At 46.1% G+C, this 21673-nt stretch overlaps 1 protein-coding gene across 2 annotated transcripts in view; it reads left to right on the plus strand.

Moving 5' to 3' along the window:
* The window catches only part of Scube2 (signal peptide, CUB domain and EGF like domain containing 2), a 69494-nt gene extending 49066 nt beyond the window's left edge, over positions 1–20428 (plus strand). Inside the window, exons 17-23 of one of the 2 annotated variants that reach the window (XM_052201375.1) lie at positions 6287–6457; positions 7820–7987; positions 8466–8627; positions 10622–10819; positions 12780–12932; positions 16895–16974; positions 18153–20428. In XM_052201375.1, coding sequence (XP_052057335.1) covers positions 6287–6457; positions 7820–7987; positions 8466–8627; positions 10622–10819; positions 12780–12932; positions 16895–16974; positions 18153–18305 — 1085 coding nt within the window. In that variant the 3' untranslated portion in view covers positions 18306–20428. The remainder of the gene's footprint in view (positions 1–6286; positions 6458–7819; positions 7988–8465; positions 8628–10621; positions 10820–12779; positions 12933–16894; positions 16975–18152) is intronic. The other variant, XM_052201385.1, reaches the window with a different exon arrangement.
* Positions 20429–21673: the final 1245 nt, after the last annotated feature.

A 21673-nucleotide genomic window follows, 5' to 3' on the forward strand; every position in this document is an offset into this window, starting at 1 on the left:
TAAATCAGACTTTTCACTTGTTGCTAATGCTTTGCGTGAGCTCCTGTCAGATAGGGTTGAATCGTGATGCATGATAAGGCTTGATAAAGAGCAAGTGATAGTGGTAGGAGACGGGTTTACCCCAGCACGTTCCAGTCTTGCTCCAGTGCTTGAGCCATTGGTAACTCTTCAGTGCGAATGGCCTCTCAAGAGTCTCCACAGAGTTTCTGTGATTTTTATGATGGTTAATCACTTTGTTTGAAACTAGATATTATAATCATTCTGATTATTTGACCAGTCTATCATTCCTTTTATACCCCTATAATTGTGGAATACTCATATTCTTTCCTTCCTTTCTTCCTTCTTTCTTTCCTTCCTTCCTTCCTTCCTTCCTTCCTTCCTTCCTTCCTTCCTTCCTTCCTTCTTTCTTTCTTTCTTTCTTTCTTTCTTTCTTTCTTTCTTTCTTACTCTTTCTTTCTCTTTCTTTCTCTTTCTTTCTGTGTGGACTCGAACTCAGAGCTCTGCCTGCTTCTATTTCCAGAGTGCTGTAATTAAAAGCATGAGCCACTACCACCTGGCCAATTCTCTTTTCTTGAAGACTTTTCATCCCTACGCTGTCTTATGACTCTTGGAGAGATGGATTGACTAAGGGGTCAGTCTTACATCACATTATAATCACTGGAGGCTTGTTTCTTATTTAGTAGAGAGAAATGAATATATAGAGACCTGAGAATGTTTTTTTTCTTACACCTCTGAGTCACCTAGTAAGCCCTCAAAGTGCAGTATCTGTCTCAGAGAGCACAGGGAGCTTAGGTAGTGCCCCTCAAGATCATCAGCACTTGGATGGATAGATGGATGGATGGATGGATGGATGGATGGATGGATGGGTGGATGGATGGGTGGATGGATGCCATACTCACTGATTCCTCCTTTCCCAGCTCAACCTGTCCTCCCTCCCCTCAGTATATAGCCCTTCTCTTTACACAGCGGCTCAAGGCAAAACTCTGGAGCCTTCCTGGCAGCTCCTCTGCTGTATTTCTCACCCCTCCACAGGTGGATCTTGTCAGCCTGCCTGTAGGCAGACTCCTGAGCCCAGCTAGTGTCCTCTCTTCCATTGTTATTGTTGGGTCCCAGGCCACCCTCCTTTCCCATTTGTCTTCGCAGGCTGAGTGTTCTTCCCTTCCTGCCCTCAATCTGTTTTCACACAGAAGCTAAAAGATGGCTTGGAGACAGAGATTCTGTCTGCTGCCTGCCTGTCTGGAACCTCTACCCACTATAAAGCCTTCTTTCCTTGCTATGGCCTTCAGGACCCAACATGACTTGCCTTCCTTGTCTTGTATTGCTTGGTTTTTGTTTGTTTGCTTGCTTGCTTGCTTTCCAGTGTTTTACTGTGTAGCACAGGCTGTCCTGGAATCTACAATGCTCGTGCTTCAGCTTCTTAAAAACATCTCCAGTCACCTTGCCCCTTTCCTTCTGTTCCTGTGATACAAGTCTTCTACAGCTAGGCAGTCTCAATGGAAGACTGTTTCCCAGAGCCATCTTTCCTAGCGACCTTACTGAAACACATGCATGCAGACACTGTTACAGCTGAAATGTTAAATGAAGAAGCAAATGAGTCTTCCTGGGTACCACTGAAGGGCGGGGCTGGCAAGATGACTCAGTGGGCAGAGGGGCCTGCCACCAAACCTGGTCTAATCCCTGGAACCCAGAGGTGAGAATTCCCACTAGTAGTTTTCTGACCTGTACCCTGCCCTCCCCTCACACGAAATAAATAAAATGTAAAAGAGTTAAAATAAGTAGAAAGATAAAAAGAAAGAAACAAAGAGATCCCGAGGACAGGTGACAATATGCAAAGAGGGCAAAGTGCAGTTTTGTTTGTTTTTTAATTAGGTATATTCTTTATTTACATTTCAAATGTTGTTCTCTTTCCTGGTTTCCCCCTCCCCCAAAAATCCCATAAGCCATCTCCCCTTCCCCAATCAACCCTCCCCCTGCTTCCCTGTCCTGGTATTCCTCTACACTACTGCATCAAGTCTTTCCAGGACCTAGGGCCTCTCCTCCCTTTGGTGTCTAACAAGACTATCCCTCTGCTGCTGATGTGTCTGGAGCCATGGGTAACCCCATGTACTCTTTGGCTGATGGTTTTGTCCCTGGGAGCCCTGAGAGTACTTTTTTGTGGAGGGAAATTTAAATCGAGGGCTAAAAAGTCACTCTGAAGGAAGTGAAATTTTGGCTCCACTTCACCAGGCATGAAGAGAACATAACACACAGCTGGGTCCCCAGCAAGGGAGGTATACAGCTGGGCTCACTTCTGGCCTTCAACCATGAGGATGTTTTCAGACAGCAACCCTGAGTGCACCCCCAAATCCTGCAAAGATGATGAAGAAGAAATCCCTCAGTCTAAGGAGCCTCTGCCCTGTTATCCTGGGGCACTTCTTTAAAGGGAGCTCAGACCACTGTGCTGCCTTGGGACTCTCTGGACTTGCCTGTGAGCTGGGACAAAGCAGCCACCCCAGGATACCTTGGGAATCCACATGGGTTGCCTGTGGCTTTCCTTCAGAAGTCAAGGCTCAATCCTGAAGACAAGGAGACTTGGAGAGTGGCCCCTTTTATTAGGTCCCCCTCTTAGTAGCAGAGAGATCTCCGTTTGCCCATAGCCTGGAATACTCAAAGGCTAGGGCACTGAAGGAAGGGCAAGCCTTTAGACCTCTTTGTCACCATTAATCCCCGTCCCTGCTGGTTTCTACCCCTTTGCATCAGAAAGGCTTCCTTGTATTTTTTCTTTCTTTCTTTTTCTCTTTTTTGAAGAGGAGGAGAAACAGCTGTGCAGGATTTGAGAATGGGGTTTTAATGGTCACTGACAGTACACAAAAGCTCTACTGTGGTGGTGAAGTGTTCTGGGGGCAATTGCCTTCTTTGTCTGAGGGCAGTGACACAAGCAGGCCACTCCAGGGGAAGAGAGAAGCAACTGGGCCATGTGATTGAGGTATCACCCAGCACCTGTGGACTCCACTGTAACAGCGCTGTTCCCAGGCATCCATCACTACCGTCAGGGGCTCACACGGGTTTACCTTGTAAAAGAAGCAAATGTCTCTGGAAGGTGCATGAATTATTTCCTTAGGTCTTTCTCTCTGGAACTCTTGACTGACAAAATGCAGTTATTTGTGTGAAGCAGGCAGGGTCTTCTAGGCCACAAGGCAGCTGATGTAGTTAAGAAATCCCAACCGATAAGGAATAATGTGAGGCCTCACCAAGTGGAAATTTGACAAGGATTGGGAGTTGGGTAAACAGCTCCAAGGTGAAGCCATACCTGGACAGTCCTGTGTCCATCCTGTTCAGTGAGATATAGGTCTAGATCTGAACATGGGCACTGTGTTTTCTTCCAGAGGAGCCAGTGATGCCAAGCATGTTGATCTACCTCTTTGTAAGGACTGACTCTGATGCTGGAACTACAGTTTTAACCTGGGTCTCTGCCAACAGCTATTCCTTCCACGGGAATGGCTCAGGCCAGAGGCCTTCTGGACAGGCTAGTGTTGATTTGCTTTCTGCTCATCTCCATGACAGCTTGCCTGAAGAACTCCATAAAAGAATTATTCTCTTATTCACCAGCCCACTATAGGTACTGGGATGGACAGCAGAGACAGTATGACCTGTGAGTGCTTTGTCTATAACTCAGTGCAGCTTTTCATGAGACATGGGATAGAAGCAAAGTGGCTGTGAAAGCCATATTGCAATGAGGTTGTGTGTAGAGAGTAAGATTGAAATACAGACTCTGCCGCAGGCAGTTGTATCCTGCTCATTATGATGCCGAGTGCCGAGGAAGCAAGCTGGGCTCACATTTAAGATTTCAGTTAAAACAAAAATCACAAACTTTTGGGGGGGCTGGAAAGATGGCTCAGTGGCTAAAAATCACCGGCTGCTCTTTTGGAACACCCAGGTTTGATTTGTATCACCCGCATGACTGTCACAACCATTTGTAACTCCAGCTTCAGGGGATCTGACACTTTCAGACTTTACAAGTACCAGGTGCACATACTGTGCACATACATAGATGCAAAACACCCATTACATAAAATAAAAATAAATCTTTAAAAAAATCACAAACTCAGCCGGGCAGTAGTGGTGCGTGCCTGTAATCTCAGCACTCTGGGAGGCAGAGGCAGGCAGATTTCTGAGATCAAGGCCAGCCTAGTCTACAGTGAGGTCCAGGACAGCCAGGGCTACACAGAGAAACCCTGTCTCGGAAAAACCAAATCCAAAAAAAAATCACAAACTCATATAAAAACAACCCACAAATATTATAAGAGAAAATATGAACAATATAAAAAAGCCTTAAGATTTAAATATGAATGTAAATTTTATTGGTTGAGTACATCTATAACTGTAGAAATAATACCTAAAATAGTCGATAGCCTCATTCTGATTCAAAAGCCTCATTGTTAATCAGGTTTTTGAGAGCATAATGAAAAGCGAGTAATCAAGCATTTTTGCTGTTTTTGTTGGTTTGGTTTTGAGAGCAGACTTTACTATGTAGTTCTTGAACTTGCTGTGTAAAACCAGGCTGGCCTTGAGCTCATGGGGATCTCCTGTCTCTGCGTCCTGAGAGCTGGGATTAAAGGCGTGTGCTATCATACCTACACTGAATGTTTTGACTACTGATAACAGATCGTTTGCCATGTTTAACCCTACACTTACACATGTGAACTGCACATGTGTGAACTACACTTGGAGGATAGGATGGAAATGAACATTCTTCTTATGGACGCTTGAGATGTATAATAGTTGGCTTTGTTATGTGGTTTCTTTATTCTATTTCCTGGAAGATTTATGTTTAAAAGAGAATGCGTTTGTCCTAGTCAGACTCTTAGTTGCTTAACAACATCCTGAATTGAGCTTCTGTCTCTACCTTTTCCTCTCCTAAATTCAGAGTTCAGGGTGCTAACCATTACACAAGGGAAAGCCCTCTCTTAAATTCAAAGCTCTAAACCTCTCTGAAGATCTATGCCACACATTAGCTGTGAGGCTTTGGATCACGATATTTAGCTCCCTCCTCCTAGGCTCTCTTTTGTAAACTGGAGCCAGTGATGTCATCTGCTCTCCAGGGTTATGCCAAGGCATACATGACATACTATAGGTAAAGTGCCTGGCTTGGTGTTATACACTGTAGGTATTTAATGACAGCCACATAGAAAGGCTATTTGGGGGCTAGAAGCATGGTGTTTGACTGTTGAATTAGTAAGCCACATTGGTTATATTTACTTCACTTATATGCCATAGAATAGGCATAAATCTTTATGGAACAAGTACATTCAGAATCTTTATTTAACCAGCAACCAGAAGCACAGTCATGAATTCTCTTATTGCTTATTCTTTCTGGAATATTTACAAGGATTTATGCATTTTATGGCATCTCTGAAGTATGTTGTCTTATAAGAACCTTGAGACCTCTCCAACCTCAGAGGCCAAAGGGGGAGCTTCAGAAAACACGACTTCTGATGGCTTTCCTCCTTCCGTGGCTTTTGACCCCTGAAGAATAAAGCTCCAGTGTCTGGAATTCAGGAGCTCCTTTGACCTATGCATCTCCCCTCTCTTCCTTTTGTTCCAATGTAAGAATCCCTGCGACTTGCCCTATTTCTACTGGGGAAATCTTATCCAAACGTCAAAGGCCTAACTTAAATATGGCTTCCTCTAGGAAGCCTTGCAGGATGCTGCCAGGAAGAATTCAGAACATCTTCCTCAGGGATGGACCTGCAGGTAGCTCTGTGGTAGAGTGTTTGACTGACATCTGTGAGGCCCTAGACCCAATCCCTAATTCTTCCAGGTGAAACACACACACACACACACACACACACACACAGAGAGAGAGAGAGAGAGAGAGAGAGAGAGAGACAGACAGACAGACAGACAGACAGACAGAGAAAGAGAAAGAGAAAGAGAAAGAGAAAGAGAAAGAGAAAGAGACAGAGACAGAGACAGAGACAGAGAAAGAGAAAGAGAAAGAGAAAGAGAAAGAGAAAGAGAAAGAGAAAGAGAAAGAGAATGAGCAGCTTTCACCCCATCAAGTGCTTCTGCTACAAACTAAGTAAGGGAGCTACGGTTCCTGTGGTGGAGGGAGCTACAGACCTGTTAGACGGGGCAACAGGAATAGGAAAGCCAGAGACAGTGCACACTCTGTCGTTAAGGGATTTGCATGGGGGAGTATGTCCACATGTCCATCTTCATCATAACACCTTCATCTCTAACACTCATATCCTCCCCCGTCAGCCTCTGTCTCCACACTGACCAGATTGTTCCCCCCTTTGGCTAGTCAGTTGCAGGGCTGGGACGTATTATGATGGATCACAAGAACGCTGCATTTTATGTCCAAATGGAACCTTCCAAAATGAGGAAGGACAAGTCACTTGTGAACCATGCCCAAGACCAGAAAATCTTGGGTCCCTAAAACTCTCAGAAGCCTGGAATATATCTGACTGTGGAGGTAAGGATTCTGCCTGTCCCTTCTTACTCCTCCAGTCCCCAGTTTCATTGTTTAGACTGAGGCAGGGGCGGCACCCCAAAGACACCGCATGATGCACACTGGGCTTGGTCTTCCCTCAGGCAGGGACTTGTTGGTTCTTTATTTGTTCTTTAGTGCTTGGGTTGGCACTGGGCTGATGCCTACACGAGCAAACGAAGGAAGATGGCGGCATGGCTCAGTTGGTAGAGTTTGAGCTCCAGTACTGCATTAACTGTTGTGAGAGCAGACGCTGTAATCTCAGTACTTGGGAAGTGGAGGCAGGAAGATCAGGAGTTCAAGGTTATCTCTGACTGCATAGTGAGCTTGGAGTCAACCTGGGCTACAGGAGACCCTGTCTCAAAACAAAGACAAAGGATAGAAAAGATATTGGCAGAACAGTATAAACCTTACTCTCACGTGCTTTCTTCACCCTGTAAATATGCTCACTGGAGACCTCAGCTATCTCTCCACCTAAAGGGCCTGGTTAAACCAAACCAAACCAAACCAAACCCAAATTCACAACTCTAAAAGACGGACCAGCAGTGACAACAGGGTATTAATGGGGGTGGAATGGGGAGAAAAGTGGATCAAAAGAAAGTAATTAGAATACATTGGATACATGCTGATACAAAATTAATCAATGAAAAGGAATCAAAAACTAAAAAAATTCACAAGTAAACAACAAAAAATGAGAATTGGGCAGGGGTTTAAGAGACACAGACTCTGTAGAGCACCTTGTTACTGACAGGCTGTGTCATATAAGAACAAGAGCTTCTAGGGGTCTTTCATTAATGTCTGATTCCTTCCCTGATCTTGAGAGGGACCCTCAGACGACATGGGGTGGTAAGCTAGTTGGGTTTGGTAAACTGGTTGTAGTATGCCAGGGCACAGCTCAGTGCAAGGAGATGCAACTGAAGAAATCATGAAATGGGACACTCTTCAAGTCCGTTCATGCTGTTACCAGGCGAGGTTGGCCTTCTGTGTCTAATCATCAGATCGACTCCATAGCTGAAACTGTTCCGTTCACCTGGCTCCAGTCCCACCCTGATCCCACCCCTATTACAAGGGACCACTGGGTAGGGTACCGGTCAAAGCTCCACACTAGGTTTTCCTCACTGGAATCAGAGGCCCATCTGTGCGCTGGGCTCTGTAGGGCTGTGTGCAAGTCTCAGGCATTTACCCACCTCCTGAGGATCCAGGTGGGAATGGCTGGGTGCTTCTCACTGATGTGTAAGCTGAAGTCAGCATAGGGTATCAGGCCTCCCAGAGGCCCATCTCCTGTGCAGAGAGGTGGGGAGTGGCCTCCCATGGAGCCTCACTCACCCAGGGCCATACTCCCTGCAGGCCTTTGCCAGCCAGGTGAATATTCAGCAGATGGATTTGCCCCTTGCCAGCTCTGTGCCCTGGGCACCTTTCAGCCTGATGTGGGCCGGACATCTTGCCTCCCGTGCGGAGGAGGTCTTCCCACCAAACGTCTGGGAGCGACTTCCTTCCAGGATTGTGAAACCAGAGGTGAGTACTTATTTGTGCCTTTCTGGACCGCCATTCTCTTCACTGGGTCTAGTGAAGACGTGATCCCCCTGTGGCGGGGCTTTAGCTTTCTCCAGCCACCAAGGAGGCTCACACAAGAGTGATGATTGGGCAGCAATGAGCAGGTTTTATAAACAGACCCCTCCCCACTCTTCCTCCATCTCAGTGGCCTAGCTACCCCCTAGCAGCCCCCTGCAAAGTCACGGTTCCCTGCCTCTCCCAAGGCCAAGCCAGCCCCAGTCGGTACCCTAATTGCTCCCACCCTGAAGATTTAACTGATGACCCTTGCTGCCTGACCGTGTGCGGTCATGCTCATTATTTTGAGTGTTATGAATACCTCTCACTCTGGTTATTGAGGGAATCAAGTGTTGATTAATCCTGGCTTACCAGGAAAGCAGTATTTCGTTTGGGCATAATGATTTATTTCATAAACCTTAAAAATAGTCTTTTTTCTTCACAGTTCAATGTTCGCCTGGGCATTTCTACAACACCACCACACACCGATGTATCCGCTGCCCACTGGGGACGTACCAGCCTGAATTTGGAAAAAATAATTGTGTTTCCTGCCCGGGCAATACTACCACTGACTTTGATGGCTCCACCAACATAACACAGTGTAAAAGTAGGTTTTCTTTAAGGTGTTGCATAGACATAATGATAGGCTGCATTAGAGGGTGCCGGGGTAGATTTGGGCAGGGAAGTGTGAGAAGGGAGCAGCGTTCCAGGTTCATTCAGGATCACGTGTGTGAGGCTAGTCCTATTCAGAGCTAAGTGGATCCATGATATGGGAGGAAGCAGCTGCAGTGTTCTTGGCTTTAAAACAGGAGCAATCGCGGTGACCCAGAAATACTCACCCTTTTTATATGTGTGGCGCTGGGGATTGAACCAAATGCTTAAAACATAGTCATCCTCTGCCCCTGCACCCCACTCCAGCTACCTGTACTTACAGCTGTGCTTTTCCCTGGAGGGTGATTTTAGCTCAGCCTAGCTCAACACACATTGTCTGAGGGCCTGCCCTGAGCCCAGCACCCTGCTAAGTCAGCCTGGCCACGCTGCCAGGAGCCCGCAGCTCAGTAGAGCTACAGGAGGAGCAAGTGACCGTTCTGTAGACGAAAGGTCTTTGGAGAGCATGGAAGGAGGATGAATCAGGTAGGATAGGGCTTCGTGCTGCAGACAGCCCCGTGGGAAGCCAAGGCTAGACCAGTGAAGACCTTCTAGCAGCAGACTTCTGAACCTGGCAGGAAAAGGAGGCCTCAGACAGATGTGGGGCCTGCTATGGGTTGGGATTTGTAGTTTCAGCAATGGGGAACCAAATCATTTAAGGGCTTGCTAATGTGGGTTATTTCGTGCATTACCTACTATATGAAATTCTATAGTAAAGAGTGAAAGCAGAGCTCACCTGAGGGTGACCACCAGCCAGGCTGGCGAGGAGGCCTCCTCAAACAGGAGGAGCTTGGCCTTGAGAGGAATAGCCAATCAGTGAGTGTTATGGTTAAAAGATTATCTAGCTTTCTCTCCCTGCTTATTTTTTTGTTTGTTGTGTTTTGTTCTGTTTTTATCTCAGTAGTGGAGATTGACCTAGGGTCACAGGCATGAGATGCAAGGACTTTCCCACCGAGCTGCAGCCCATGCCTCAAGTGCCCTCACTATCTCAGTGCAGTGGTAGCCATAGACACGGGTCTCAAATGCCGTTTCACTGCCATCCATGAGACCCTGTGTTGGTAGATTAGGCTTTGGGAAGGCTCACAGTGTTAGGGAATTCTTCCATACACCAAGGTGACCCTAGCCCTAGTCTTGCCATTCCCTGGGCCTTGGCTGGACACCAGGAGCCCTGACGCACAGTTCCTCAGACAACCCTCAATTCCATGACTCTCCCTTCTCCTTTTCTTCAAAGAGGAAAAGCCTGGTCATTATTATTCTCTCTGTCTCTGTCTCTCTGACTCTGTCTCTCTGTCTCTCTGTCTCTCTGTCTGTCTCTCTCTCTTTTACTACTGCTAACTCCCAGTTATAGTTAGAAAAGAAAAATCACCCCCCTGATGTCTCTTGTCCAGGTTTCCCTAACAGTATTAAGCAGTAACTCCCTTGAGGAACTTCTGACTGTGTCTGTCTCAGTTCTGAGCCCCAGATTTTGGGAGACATATGGGGAAGTCAGTACCTGACAAGAGAGCCCGTACCCACGAGTGCTTTTCCTCTGATGCAGACATCAGCACACAGCAGGTATGAGTGCATCTAAGAGTTAAGTGAAATTCCTTCTCCATTAAAAATAAAGGTGGCTATAAACAGAAAAAGCGAAAAGCATTTGTTTTAGGGTCATCAAAACTCTTGGTCAAATATTCTCTACTGAGATAAAAGCTGTGTTTTGAGTTCAGTGTTATGTTCCCCTGATGTATGGAATTGTAAACAAAATAGCAAAGACTAAACATGCTGAGAAGGTAGGCTACTTGGGAGAGTCCATGTTGTTTGGCTCCCACAGAGGCCATGAGCATTACAGGATGCACTTTCTCTGAGGGGTGTCATTTCCAAGTAGCAAGGAGTCTGGCTCTCAGCCGTGCTTGGGTTGTCTAGAACAGCGGTGACAGTGTTCTGCCCTCCTAACTCATGGCACTTCCTTTCCAGACAGGAAGTGTGGAGGGGAACTGGGGGATTTCACAGGGTATATTGAATCCCCAAACTACCCTGGGAACTACCCAGCCAACTCAGAGTGCACCTGGATCATCAACCCACCTCCCAAACGCCGGATCCTGATTGTGGTCCCTGAGATCTTCCTGCCCATAGAGGATGACTGCGGCGACTACCTGGTGATGCGGAAAACCTGTGCGTCTCCCCCTGGGGATTCCCTCCCCTCCCAAGGCAGCCTGGGAAACCTGATGACCTGCCCCCAGCTTTAAATGTGAGGAGCAGATCTAGTAGATTGTTTCCTTCAAGGTAGAACAGTGATGGGACATGAGTTTATAGCTAACTGGGACTGGCTTGGCTTTGTTCATCCAAGGTAGCAACACAGAGATTAGGAACTGCCCCGAGGCCAAAGGTGGGATCCAACCTGGAAGGAAGGCCCCTCCTGTTATCCTGACTCAGCCTCTGGTGTCTAGTGTCTATAAAGATGCATTCTCAACCTGTGGGTCTTGAACCCTTTGACAAGCCTCTAACCCTCAAAATATTTATACTATGATTCATAAAAGTAGCAACATTATACTTATGAAGTAGCAACGAAAATAATTTTATGGTTAGGGATTACCAGAAGATGAAGAACTGTACTAAAGAGTCACAGAATTAGGAAGGTTGAGGACCACTACATAAAGGGATGGTAATATCAGTTCAGCTTGGTGACAGAGCTGAGACTGGGATCTATCCCAGTTCACTTCCTGCTGGCTGTGACCTTGGGTGGACATTCTGAACACTGTAGTCTCCTAAAATGACAGTAGCTGTCTTGTAGGGTTGTTAAGACTAGGAGTTCAGGTAGAATGCTTGGAAGGAGCCACGTGTCTGCCTTCTATTTTTAAATTTACTGGTATACATTACTTGTATAAAATCATAGATTTCATTTCAACACGTTCATACACATTTGTGATATATTTTGATCGTATTTTCTCTCCATTCTATCTTGTGTCTCCTTCCATCTCTTTCCTTTGTCTTCCCAATTGGTCCCTCCCATGTTTGTCTTTGGGAGGGAGTTGTTTGTTTTTTTTTTGTGACCTACAAACATGTGTGAAAAGTTATGAACTGGAACAGTGGGGCACCTTCCCAGTAACCACACAACTGGAGAAAATGTCTGTCTCATGCAGCCATTGGTTGTGTAGATCCTTGTGTGGCAGTTTAGGGGGAGATCATGAGCTCCTCTCTCCGTCATGTGATGCTGATAAGTCCAGTCTTGCCCAGATGCTGCCAGTCCAAGAGTACAGTGACCATGACTAATGGTTAAATGAAGGAATTTAGATGAGGGTTTGAATTCTTTCATGCCACATATTGGTTGTGGCCCTCATTATAACAGAGACAGTAATTGGTCAGCCTGTGTGGTTTTCAGAGGAATCAGATAGATCAAGCCTAAAAAATGCCTAGTGTACTCCAAGAAAACTATAGTATGTGTAGGTGACTCTTGTTGGTAATGAATAACTTGCTCTGGGGCCCTCTTTCAATTCCTACTATGGATGGGACAGCCTGGATTGCAGCCATTTGACAGGTGGGGCTTAGCCTTTCCTTGGGGTAAAGTATAATTCCTCAGTGGAGACTTCTGTTTCCAGGGCTTTCTACTGTTAGGATGAACCTGAGACCTCATGTGTGAGTATTCAAGAGCGTGTGTGTGTGTGCGTGTGCGTGTGCGTGTGTGTGTGTGTGTGTGTGTGCGCAGTAAAGTACCTGCACACAGTAAAGGCTTGAGGTCAAACTCAGTTGTCCTTCCTCAGATATCATCCACCTTGTATTTGAAAACAGGTTCTCTCATTGACCTGGTACTTGGTCAAGACAAGTTCTCTCACTGGCTGAATAGGCTAGGCTACCTGGGCAGCAAACCTCAGAGATCTATGTATCTCAGCTAGCCCATGTCCGCTATGCCTGTCTACAAAGCAAAACACCACCACCAACAAAAACATAGGTTCTGGATATTGGTTCAGGTCCTTAGGTTTGCAAGGCAAGCATTTGGCCAAAGGAACTGTCTTGCCAGCCAGAGAATTCCTGAGTGTAACTTACTGTATGGATTAAGTGTTTTCAAAGATGGATAGTCCTTGACTCTGGCTCCCCATATCACCTCTTGAACCACCAGCTCTGTTCTTCTTGGCAGCTTCATCAAATTCTGTGACCACATATGAAACCTGCCAGACCTATGAACGCCCCATCGCCTTCACCTCCAGGTCAAAGAAACTGTGGATTCAGTTCAAATCCAATGAAGGGAACAGTGCCCGGGGGTTCCAGGTTCCCTACGTGACATACGATGGTAAGCAGGAACTGTGCCGCTCAGGCTGTGCCACGGCAGGGCTGGTGTGGCTGTGCCCTGAGCTTCTGAGCCAGCTGGCAGACGCTGGCAAGCACGCCCACTCAGCCAGCCATGCAGGGTGAGGCAAAAGGACATGGCTGACTGACTGGGGACACATTTTAAACAGACATTTGGGGACTCTTATTATGGGGATGAAAAAGAACGGTTTAGAGAATACAGGGAAGGCAAGTAGAGCCAGGTGTGAGAGCGCGGCCATTGGGGTCCGGCGGCTGGCTGTCTCTTCCCGGACTTGTGCTGGTGATTTGCTTTCTCTAAGTCTTATTTTCTTGATTTCCAGTTGCTAGGAACCTAGGGCTTCTAACTCTGAGCTATACCTCTAGTTAAACCTTATTTTCTTAGTTGAGTAACATAGGAAATGATTCGAATGAACATTACGAGTTTAACATGGGGAAAATGATTCTTGGGTAGTAATTGTTCAAAACTAGTTAAACTTGTTACAGTTGTGACTTTTATTAAATAGACTCCTGCGATGGGGTAGAGGCTTAACTTCAGGTCCTGGCCCTGCTTTGGACTCTGTGATCTTGGGCAAGTCAGATGATGTTTCTGGATCCTTCAGACCCCTGGAGACCTACTGAGACTCTGAGACTTGGTCTACAACAAATATTTATGTGACTAGAACACAAATGTGTGTGTTTTGTTATAGGGTCCGTATCAGGCAGTGGGAGCACAGGGAGAGAAGGCAGCAATTATTCTGAACAGGCTTGGAAGGAACAGAGACATTTCAAGAGGTTTGGGTCTGGAAAGACCATGTAGACTGAAGTGGGGCATAAATAGAAAGACCATTCGGGAAGAGCCCAAATGGTAAAGCACCTGGCACACTTGGCGTCTGCTTTGGCCGGTGGGGAGCACGGGGGAAAGAATGAATAAGGTTGGGGCTAGGCAGTGAGGATCCTTCAGCAGAGCTCAGGAGAATGGAATTAATTTTATAGTGAGCCATTAAAGAGTTTTAGGCAAAGAGACATCCTTGACTTTCCTAAACTCACTTTACACTGTTTATCTTTTTTTAAAGGCTCATTTAGTTTTTATGTATGTGAGTACACTATCAATGTCTTCAGACACACTAGAAAAGGGCATTGGGTCTCATTACAGATGGCTGTGAGCCACCATGTGGTTGCTGGGATTTGAACTCAGGACCTCTGGAAGAGCAGTCAGTGTTCTTAACAGCTGATCCATCTTTCCAGCCCACACTGTTTATTTCTAAGAAGTGATACAAGATTCTTGATCTGCCCTGCAGTTGTCTCAAATAATGTGTAATGCCCAGGACAAGGGTTCTTGGAATATGACTTCCGGGACTCTGCTGAAGGAGACATTGAGTCTAGTTTCTTCCTAAAAGCAGGTGTCTGGCAAGCTCTCCTGTCTGGAGTCATGAAGGAAAACAGATTCTAAGCTTGGACAAATGTTATCAAGGCATTAAAGCATTTTCATAAGTCACACTTTAGGATGATATTGTTATTCTGCCTTTGTGACAAATTAAATGTTCCTTTTCAATTGAAAAAAATGAAAACAAGGGCTGGAGGTGTAGTTCAGTTGGTAGGACATTTGTGTAACATGTATAAAGCCAATATGAAGCAAATGCCCAACCTCCCAGCATTGTATAAGCCAGGTATGCGGCACTTGAAATCCTATCAGGAAGAGCACGAGCTGGTGGGCATGGGGACCGCAGATGAGTCCCATGCTGGAGAAGGGCAAGAGGCATGTGACAGGCCTGGGGCATTCCTGGGCACCAGGTATGCATCAAGGTACCTTTTATGGGCCACATTCCTCATGGTCACCCCATGAAGCAGACCGGGTCACTTTCTGATGTTACAGACGAGCCACTCGGCTTAGAGATTTAAATACCTGAGCGGAGGGCATGACACAACAAGCTGCAGAACTGGGATGACCCAAGCCCAGAGACTTCAGAGCCTGAGTTCTTGCCTAGAAACTGCTCTGTTTTGAAAGGCAGAAGGGAGGCAGGAGGCCCAGGAGCTCTTAGAAACAGGTGTGTGTGTTTTTAACAGACAACACCCTGCACACATAAGATATAATGGCACAGCACGGTAGAGTTTTCTGTGACAATAGCTTACACAGCAACCTGCATTCCTAATCGTAGATTCCACCAATAGAAAGAAGCCAGTTCTCTGAGGTCCAGACACTGAGCAGGGGTGCAAACCTAAAACTAAAATAAGCAGGGTTTGGTGGAATGCACTTGTAATCCAGCACTTAATGGGTGAAGGCAGGAGGATCGGGCATTCAAGGCTAGCTTTGGTTACATAGCAACTTTAAGTCCAATCTGGACTACATTAAACCCTATTTTAAAAAAGAAGGAAGGAAGGAAGGAAAGAGAGAAAGAGAGAGAGAAAGAAGGAAGAAAGAGAGAAAAGAGAGAAGGAAGGAAGAAAGAAAGAAAGGAAGAAAGAAGGAAGGAAGAAGAGGAGAGGAGAAAGAAAGAAATCCCCATTTTTCTTTGTTTATTTGGGCTTTGTTGTTGTTGATTGTTTTGGGACAAGGTCCTATAGCTCACAAAGTCACCATATAGCCCAAGCTGGCCTTGGCTGTGTCTACTTACATTATCTATTAATTAATTAATCTCATTAAAATAAGGGAGTGGAGACAAAGGCACTATGCCAGTGGTCGCAATGATAGTGTGTGTGTATCAAATACTCATTATCCAGTGATGCTCCATCACTGTCTCTGGACTGAAGAAACTTCCTGGGAGCCCTTCCAGCTGCCTCTGTGGATGCTCTCGGGATTCATGCAGCTCCTCAGCATGGGATGCAAATAGAAAGGCAGTTTCCAATGCGTCTGGGCTTGGAGAGGACGGTGCTCTGCATATGTTTGTTTGAGTTATGACTATGGGAAGTAGGCTAGACTTCAAAGTGGGGTGAGATTGCATTTGGAAAAGGAATACTGCATGCACTGCACATAATGTGTGTGCCAGGACCACAGAAATGATCAACGTGAAAAAGTCCATTCTTCTTTCTCAGCGAGCCGAGTTCTCCATCCCTAGCCCTAGTCCAACTAAAGAGAGAAGAGTCTTTCTTGATGGTAAGCTTGGTCGCCTTATCTTGCAAGGACAGAGAGATAGTGGAGACGTGGAAGGTGTTGGTAGAGAGGGAAAGAAAAGCCTGGGTGAGTTCCCAAGGGAGGGAGCATGGGGAAGAGCAGATCACCAAACCTGGAGCCCCCAACGCCCTACTATAGGAAGAGGCCAGGGACAGGAGGAAAGCCAGGAGTACTCAGGGAGCAGGCAGCGAGAGAGGAAAACCAGATGTAGAGTGTTCTAGAAGATCAGAGAGGAACTGCATAGAGGAGGGGGTGACCAGCTAGGTCAAAAGCTACTGATGCATGAAGGGAAGCGAGGACCAGCATGTGGCACCAGGACACACAGCATGAAAGCCATTGCTGATCTGGTTGGGACAAAACTGACAGCAGTTGGTTTAGAAGAAAAGTCTAGCTGGAGACAGCGAGTGTTGAAGCTTCTCTGGAAGACGTTTGCTACAAGAGGCAAGAGAGACATGAGATGGAAACTTGAAGGAAAGATGAAGTTAAATAAGACATGCTTAGGAGCTGCTTGTCTTCATGTTGATGGGAATCAGTAGAAAGAGTTCTGTGTAGGAAAAGTACAGAATTACTGGCATAAGTGTCCTTGATTTGGGGAGGGAAGATGCATCTGGTGTGGGAGGTAGAGGACCGGTCTTGACTGGAAGCACAGAAGGCTCCTGTGAGGGGGCGGGGGCGGGGCTGGTGGGGCAGATGCCAGCTGAGTGGAGGTGCTGACTGTCTTCTCTGTGTCAGAATGGAAAGCTCTTTGAGAGAAGCCACCAAAGGGAGACTTCTCAGAGCTTATAAAAGACAGAAGCTCGAGTTTGGAAATAATTAAACAGTGAGAAAGAAGCAAAATATGTCCTTTATTTCAACAGAAGACTACCAGGAGCTCATTGAAGACATAGTTCGAGATGGCAGGCTCTATGCCTCTGAGAACCACCAGGAAATACTGAAGGTGAGTTCCTGCCTCAGCACACAGGAAGTTAGCCATGAGCTCCCCTCCCCACATACGGCTTCCAGACACACCGACTCTGTGAGGAGCTAGGTCAGCTCCATCCTTCCCCGTGACTGTTAAATACCAGGTTCTGTCTTTAGTGCTATATATATAACACTATATGTAAAATGTTATATATACATATATATTTTTTATTTTTGATCTTTTCTACCCTCTCCCCTAATTCTTGCCAGACCCTGCACAAAGTATTCCCTTTCCAACTTCATGATTGCTCTCTTTTTCTAAATAACCCACTGAGTTTAATTAAAGCATAGTATATATGATCAGTGTATGCACATAGCTGTTGGGCCAGCCACAGGCGCATGGGCCACGTCTCTGAAGAAAACCCTCTCTCCTCCAGCAGCCTTCAACTCCCAACAGTGTCTCAGTTAAGGGTGGGGTGTTGTGAGCTCTTTACCCACCCATCCTGGAACTTTGGCTTGATCTTGTACAGGTCTTATGCAGGCAACCACAGCCCCTGGAGTTCATGAGTGCATGTGTAGAGGGTGACTATGTAGAAATCCAAGCCAGGGGGCTGGAGAGATGGCTCAGCAGTTAGCAGCACTGGTTGCTCTTCCAGAGGGTTCAGGTTCAAAATCCCAGCATCCACATGGCAGTTCACAACTATTTGTATTCCAGTTCCAGGGATGTGGCCCCTCACACAGATACACGTGGAGGCAGAACACCACCAGTGTAAATTAAAAAAGAAAGAAATGCAAGCCAGGGGCATATAGTGTTTTTATGTTCAACTTTAGTAGTGAAGGACCTTGGGCTCCTTTTTCATGCTTTAGGTTCAGAGCTCACCACCATGTGTTAGATACTTGTAAGTGATCAATAGCAAATACTTGCCGTATCACTAACCCTAAACTATTTTCCAAATCTCTATGTTATATCTCATCCGGGTGAGAAAAAACAGTTTTCACATATCAAATCTTCTTTCATAATGTAATGCATACTTATTATTAGCAATTAAGAAAAATTAAAACTGGAAAGAAGATAACCATCAGAGGAAACAGTTCTCACCAAGTGATTTCCAGCTAGTGAACTTCCCGTCGATTGTGAGTCATTATGACTCCACTGGCAAAATGTCAGAAGGTTTGAGTGTTTTGGCCTGCTAACAAAAATTCTGTTCTCTTCAGGATAAGAAACTGATCAAGGCTCTGTTTGATGTGCTGGCACACCCCCAGAACTATTTCAAGTACACAGCCCAGGAGTCCAGAGAGATGTTTCCAAGATCTTTCATCCGATTGCTACGTTCCAAGGTGTCACGGTTTCTGAGGCCTTACAAATGACTCTTCCCACATGCCCTCCCGAACAGGGTCCTACTGTGGGCTCGGTGGGCTGCAGCTGTCTTCCCTCCACATGCAGCCTGCCGTCGGATTACTACCACACCCAGTATCAGTGATTCGTCAGAGCTCAGTTTTTATAGACAGTACAGATATCTTGGTAAGCTGAACTTGGGTTTTCTTTCTCAGCATCTCAGATGTGGACTGCATACACTTTGGGTAGTACTGTGGACGCCTGTCCTGGATGTCCTGAGGGCCGGCTGCACCGGCCTCCTTTTCGACTCTCACTCCTCCGACTGTCTGTAGTGGAAAGGAGGCCACAGAAAGGCCACTCTGGCTATGTCCTCCAGGCCAGTCCTCTCCCAGGGAGCATCTGTACTCTTCAGAGGTGACCAGGCCAGACAGGCAAGCAGGAGGGGAGGACAAGCACTCCAGGAGACTCCCAGACCTTCTGAGTCATGGAAGACCCAGGTCCTCCCAGCCTTCTGCAGCCTCTGCAATGCCAGTTTAATCCTAACCATGTGAGTTCTAAACAGTGATGATTAAAAAAAAAATAAAAAAAGACTAGAATGATTTAGAGACAAAAAGGCAAGTGTAGCCCTTCTGGAGGCATGGATAGCACACACACACACACACACACACACACACACACCAAATGCACAGGGCTGCTTGCCACAGCATTTCCTGTGCCTTCAGTCACTGGAGCCCTGTGCTAGGGTTTGGTGAGTTCTTGAATGTGATCTTGCTGGATGACAGCTACCCACCATCGTGGAAGGGAGACTTCACCAGTCCAGGGTCAGTATGGCCAGGGCCTCCCCCAGTGCTGGTAGTGGCTGACACAAGTTCCTTCCTTTTCCATCTTCTCAGAGTAAAACTGAGTCTGAGATGAAGTGGCATCAGACAGGGCTTGATGTAGTGGCATCACTGTCACTCTGACGTGCGGCTGCACACCGACTCACAGGCCACACAGTGGACAGACAGCGGATCCACCTCCTGGTACCCCTCCCCATGGACTCTACTTTTCAATATTATTGAACTTTTACAGCTCAGTGGCAGAACAGTCGCTAAAGATGCGCAAGGCCCTGGGCGTGGCCCTTAATGCCACTCCCTCCAAAGAATCCTGTCAATCACACTGCCCTCTCTGTAATGGATGGACTGACTTCACATAGCCACAGGTTTTGTTCTTTCTGTGGAAATTATAGCACATAATTCTGTGTGCTAAAGTACTAAAAAATGCTTAACAAACGTTTTTAAAAGAAAACAGAATATTTCATTATTATTAGACTTGCTTTTCCACCTCAATTTCATTCTTAATTAACTAATTATTAATTAGTTAATGTCATTATTATGACATTGACTTTTACAGTTTTTTGTTTTGTTTTTGTTTGTAAAGATAGATAGGGTCTAACCATGTAGCTCTAGCTAACCTCAGACTCACAGAATTCCACCTACCTTTGCCTCCCAAATACTGGGATTAAAGGTGTATGCCACCAACCATGTTTGGAGATGTTGACATTTTTAAAAGCCCCAATGAAACATTTCATTTTTATTTGGATGAAATTTCTCTTTAATAATTTGAATGTCTTGTTAGGCACAGTGACACTTGTAATCCCATCTCTCAGGAAGTGTAAGCCAGAGGATCAGGAATTTGAGGTTACCCTCAGCTACACAGGGAGTTTGAGGCCAGTCTGGGCTACAGGAGACCTTATTTCAAAAATATTTTAAACCATATTCAGTTTTTTAAAAAGGCATTAAGATCCAGGCATGGTGGCACATGCCTGTAGTCCTAGCACTGGGCAAGTGGATCTCTGTGAGTTTGAGGCCAGCCTAGTCTACATAGCAAGTTCCAGGATAGCCAGGACTGTTACACAGAGAAACCTTATCTTGAAAAAACCAACCAACCAACCAACATCATGAAGAGACTGGAGAGATGGCTTATCAGTTGCAAGCACTTAGTGCTCTTGCAGAAGACCCAGGTTCAGTTCCTATCACCCACATTAGGTAACTTCCTGGTGATCTGTCACCCTCTTCTGGCCTCTTTGGGAACTGCATGCATGTGGTACACACATGTATCCAGACATGCCCCCCCACACCTATGCAATTTAAAAATAATAAATCTTTGTTTTTAATGTTAAAGAATTGATTTTATGTGATGGGTGTTGTTTGCATGTATGTCTGTGCACCACATACACATTGACCCAAAGAAGAGGGCGTTGGAGTCACTCGGACTGGAGTTACAGATGACAAACTTTAAGCCAATATGTGGGTCCTGGGAATCAAACCCAGGTCCTCTGGAAGAGCAGTCTGTGCTTTTAACTGTTGTCAGCTCTCCAGTCTCTAATCTTTTTCTTCTGTTGAGGCAGGGTCTCATTATGTACCCTGGCTGCCTTGACCTGCCTATACAGATCAGGTTGGCCTTGAACTCACTCACCTGCTCCTGCCTTCTGAGAGGAGAGATTAAAAGTGTGCACCACCACACCTGGGTATAAAATAAATCCTTTATAAAATCATTAAGATGAACACTTGGAATATGATATGTTATCATTTGGTCTACATTTCCGAGTTTGACCATAAGGTGTAAATGTGGATTTCACCTGTGACTGGTAAGGACAGGAGTGCCGGGCCATGTAATTGTGTATTGTATTGCCTTCCTAGAAGATTTGGGATGAGCATACTTGGGGGAGGGTCTGCAGGAGGCTGAATGGAACCAGTGGCTCTGAGGTATCACCAGGAGCAAATCAGACACCAGAGCTGTGCTTCTGGTATAAGCGTGACCTCCTGAAGCTCCTTCAGCTCTGCTCTAGACAGATCACTGCACTGAGAGATTCCGTGCCCTGCTGGGAGGCTACCTGCTGAGTCAACTCACAGCTCACATCCAGTCTGTGTCAGGTACTATTTCATCCCCAGAGATTAACCAAAGACCTCAGCAATAAGTTAGGTTCCTAGCCATCCTGGAGCGCATGCTCAGAAGGAAGAGGCAGTGAGCTTGAATTGGCTAGTGGTGTTATGTTATAAACTAAAACTGCGTAATGTAAACATAACGTAAACATCACAGCTCTGTGGCTACTTTGCGTTTGGGGGCTGTAGAACCTATTTGAGCACGTGACCTCCCAACTGAAAACTATGTGATAAAGAACTAGTCTGTGGGAGCTGGGCAAGGGGAGAACATTCCAGAGGGAGGCACCCCAAGGGCAGAGATGTAGGCACAGACATGCCTGTGAGCATGGAAGTCTAGTCAGAAGGCAAATGGCATTTGATCAGGACCACAGACGGAAAGAATTGTGGAATTGTTGTGGAATTCAGGGGTGGAGGGTGGGGTTAATTCCAATTATGCTTCAAAGTCTGTGATGAACTTAAGCAGAGGAATGGAGTGG

The sequence above is a fragment of the Apodemus sylvaticus genome, chromosome 1, assembly GCF_947179515.1.
Source record: "Apodemus sylvaticus chromosome 1, mApoSyl1.1, whole genome shotgun sequence".
NCBI classification, from domain to species: Eukaryota; Metazoa; Chordata; class Mammalia; order Rodentia; family Muridae; genus Apodemus; species Apodemus sylvaticus.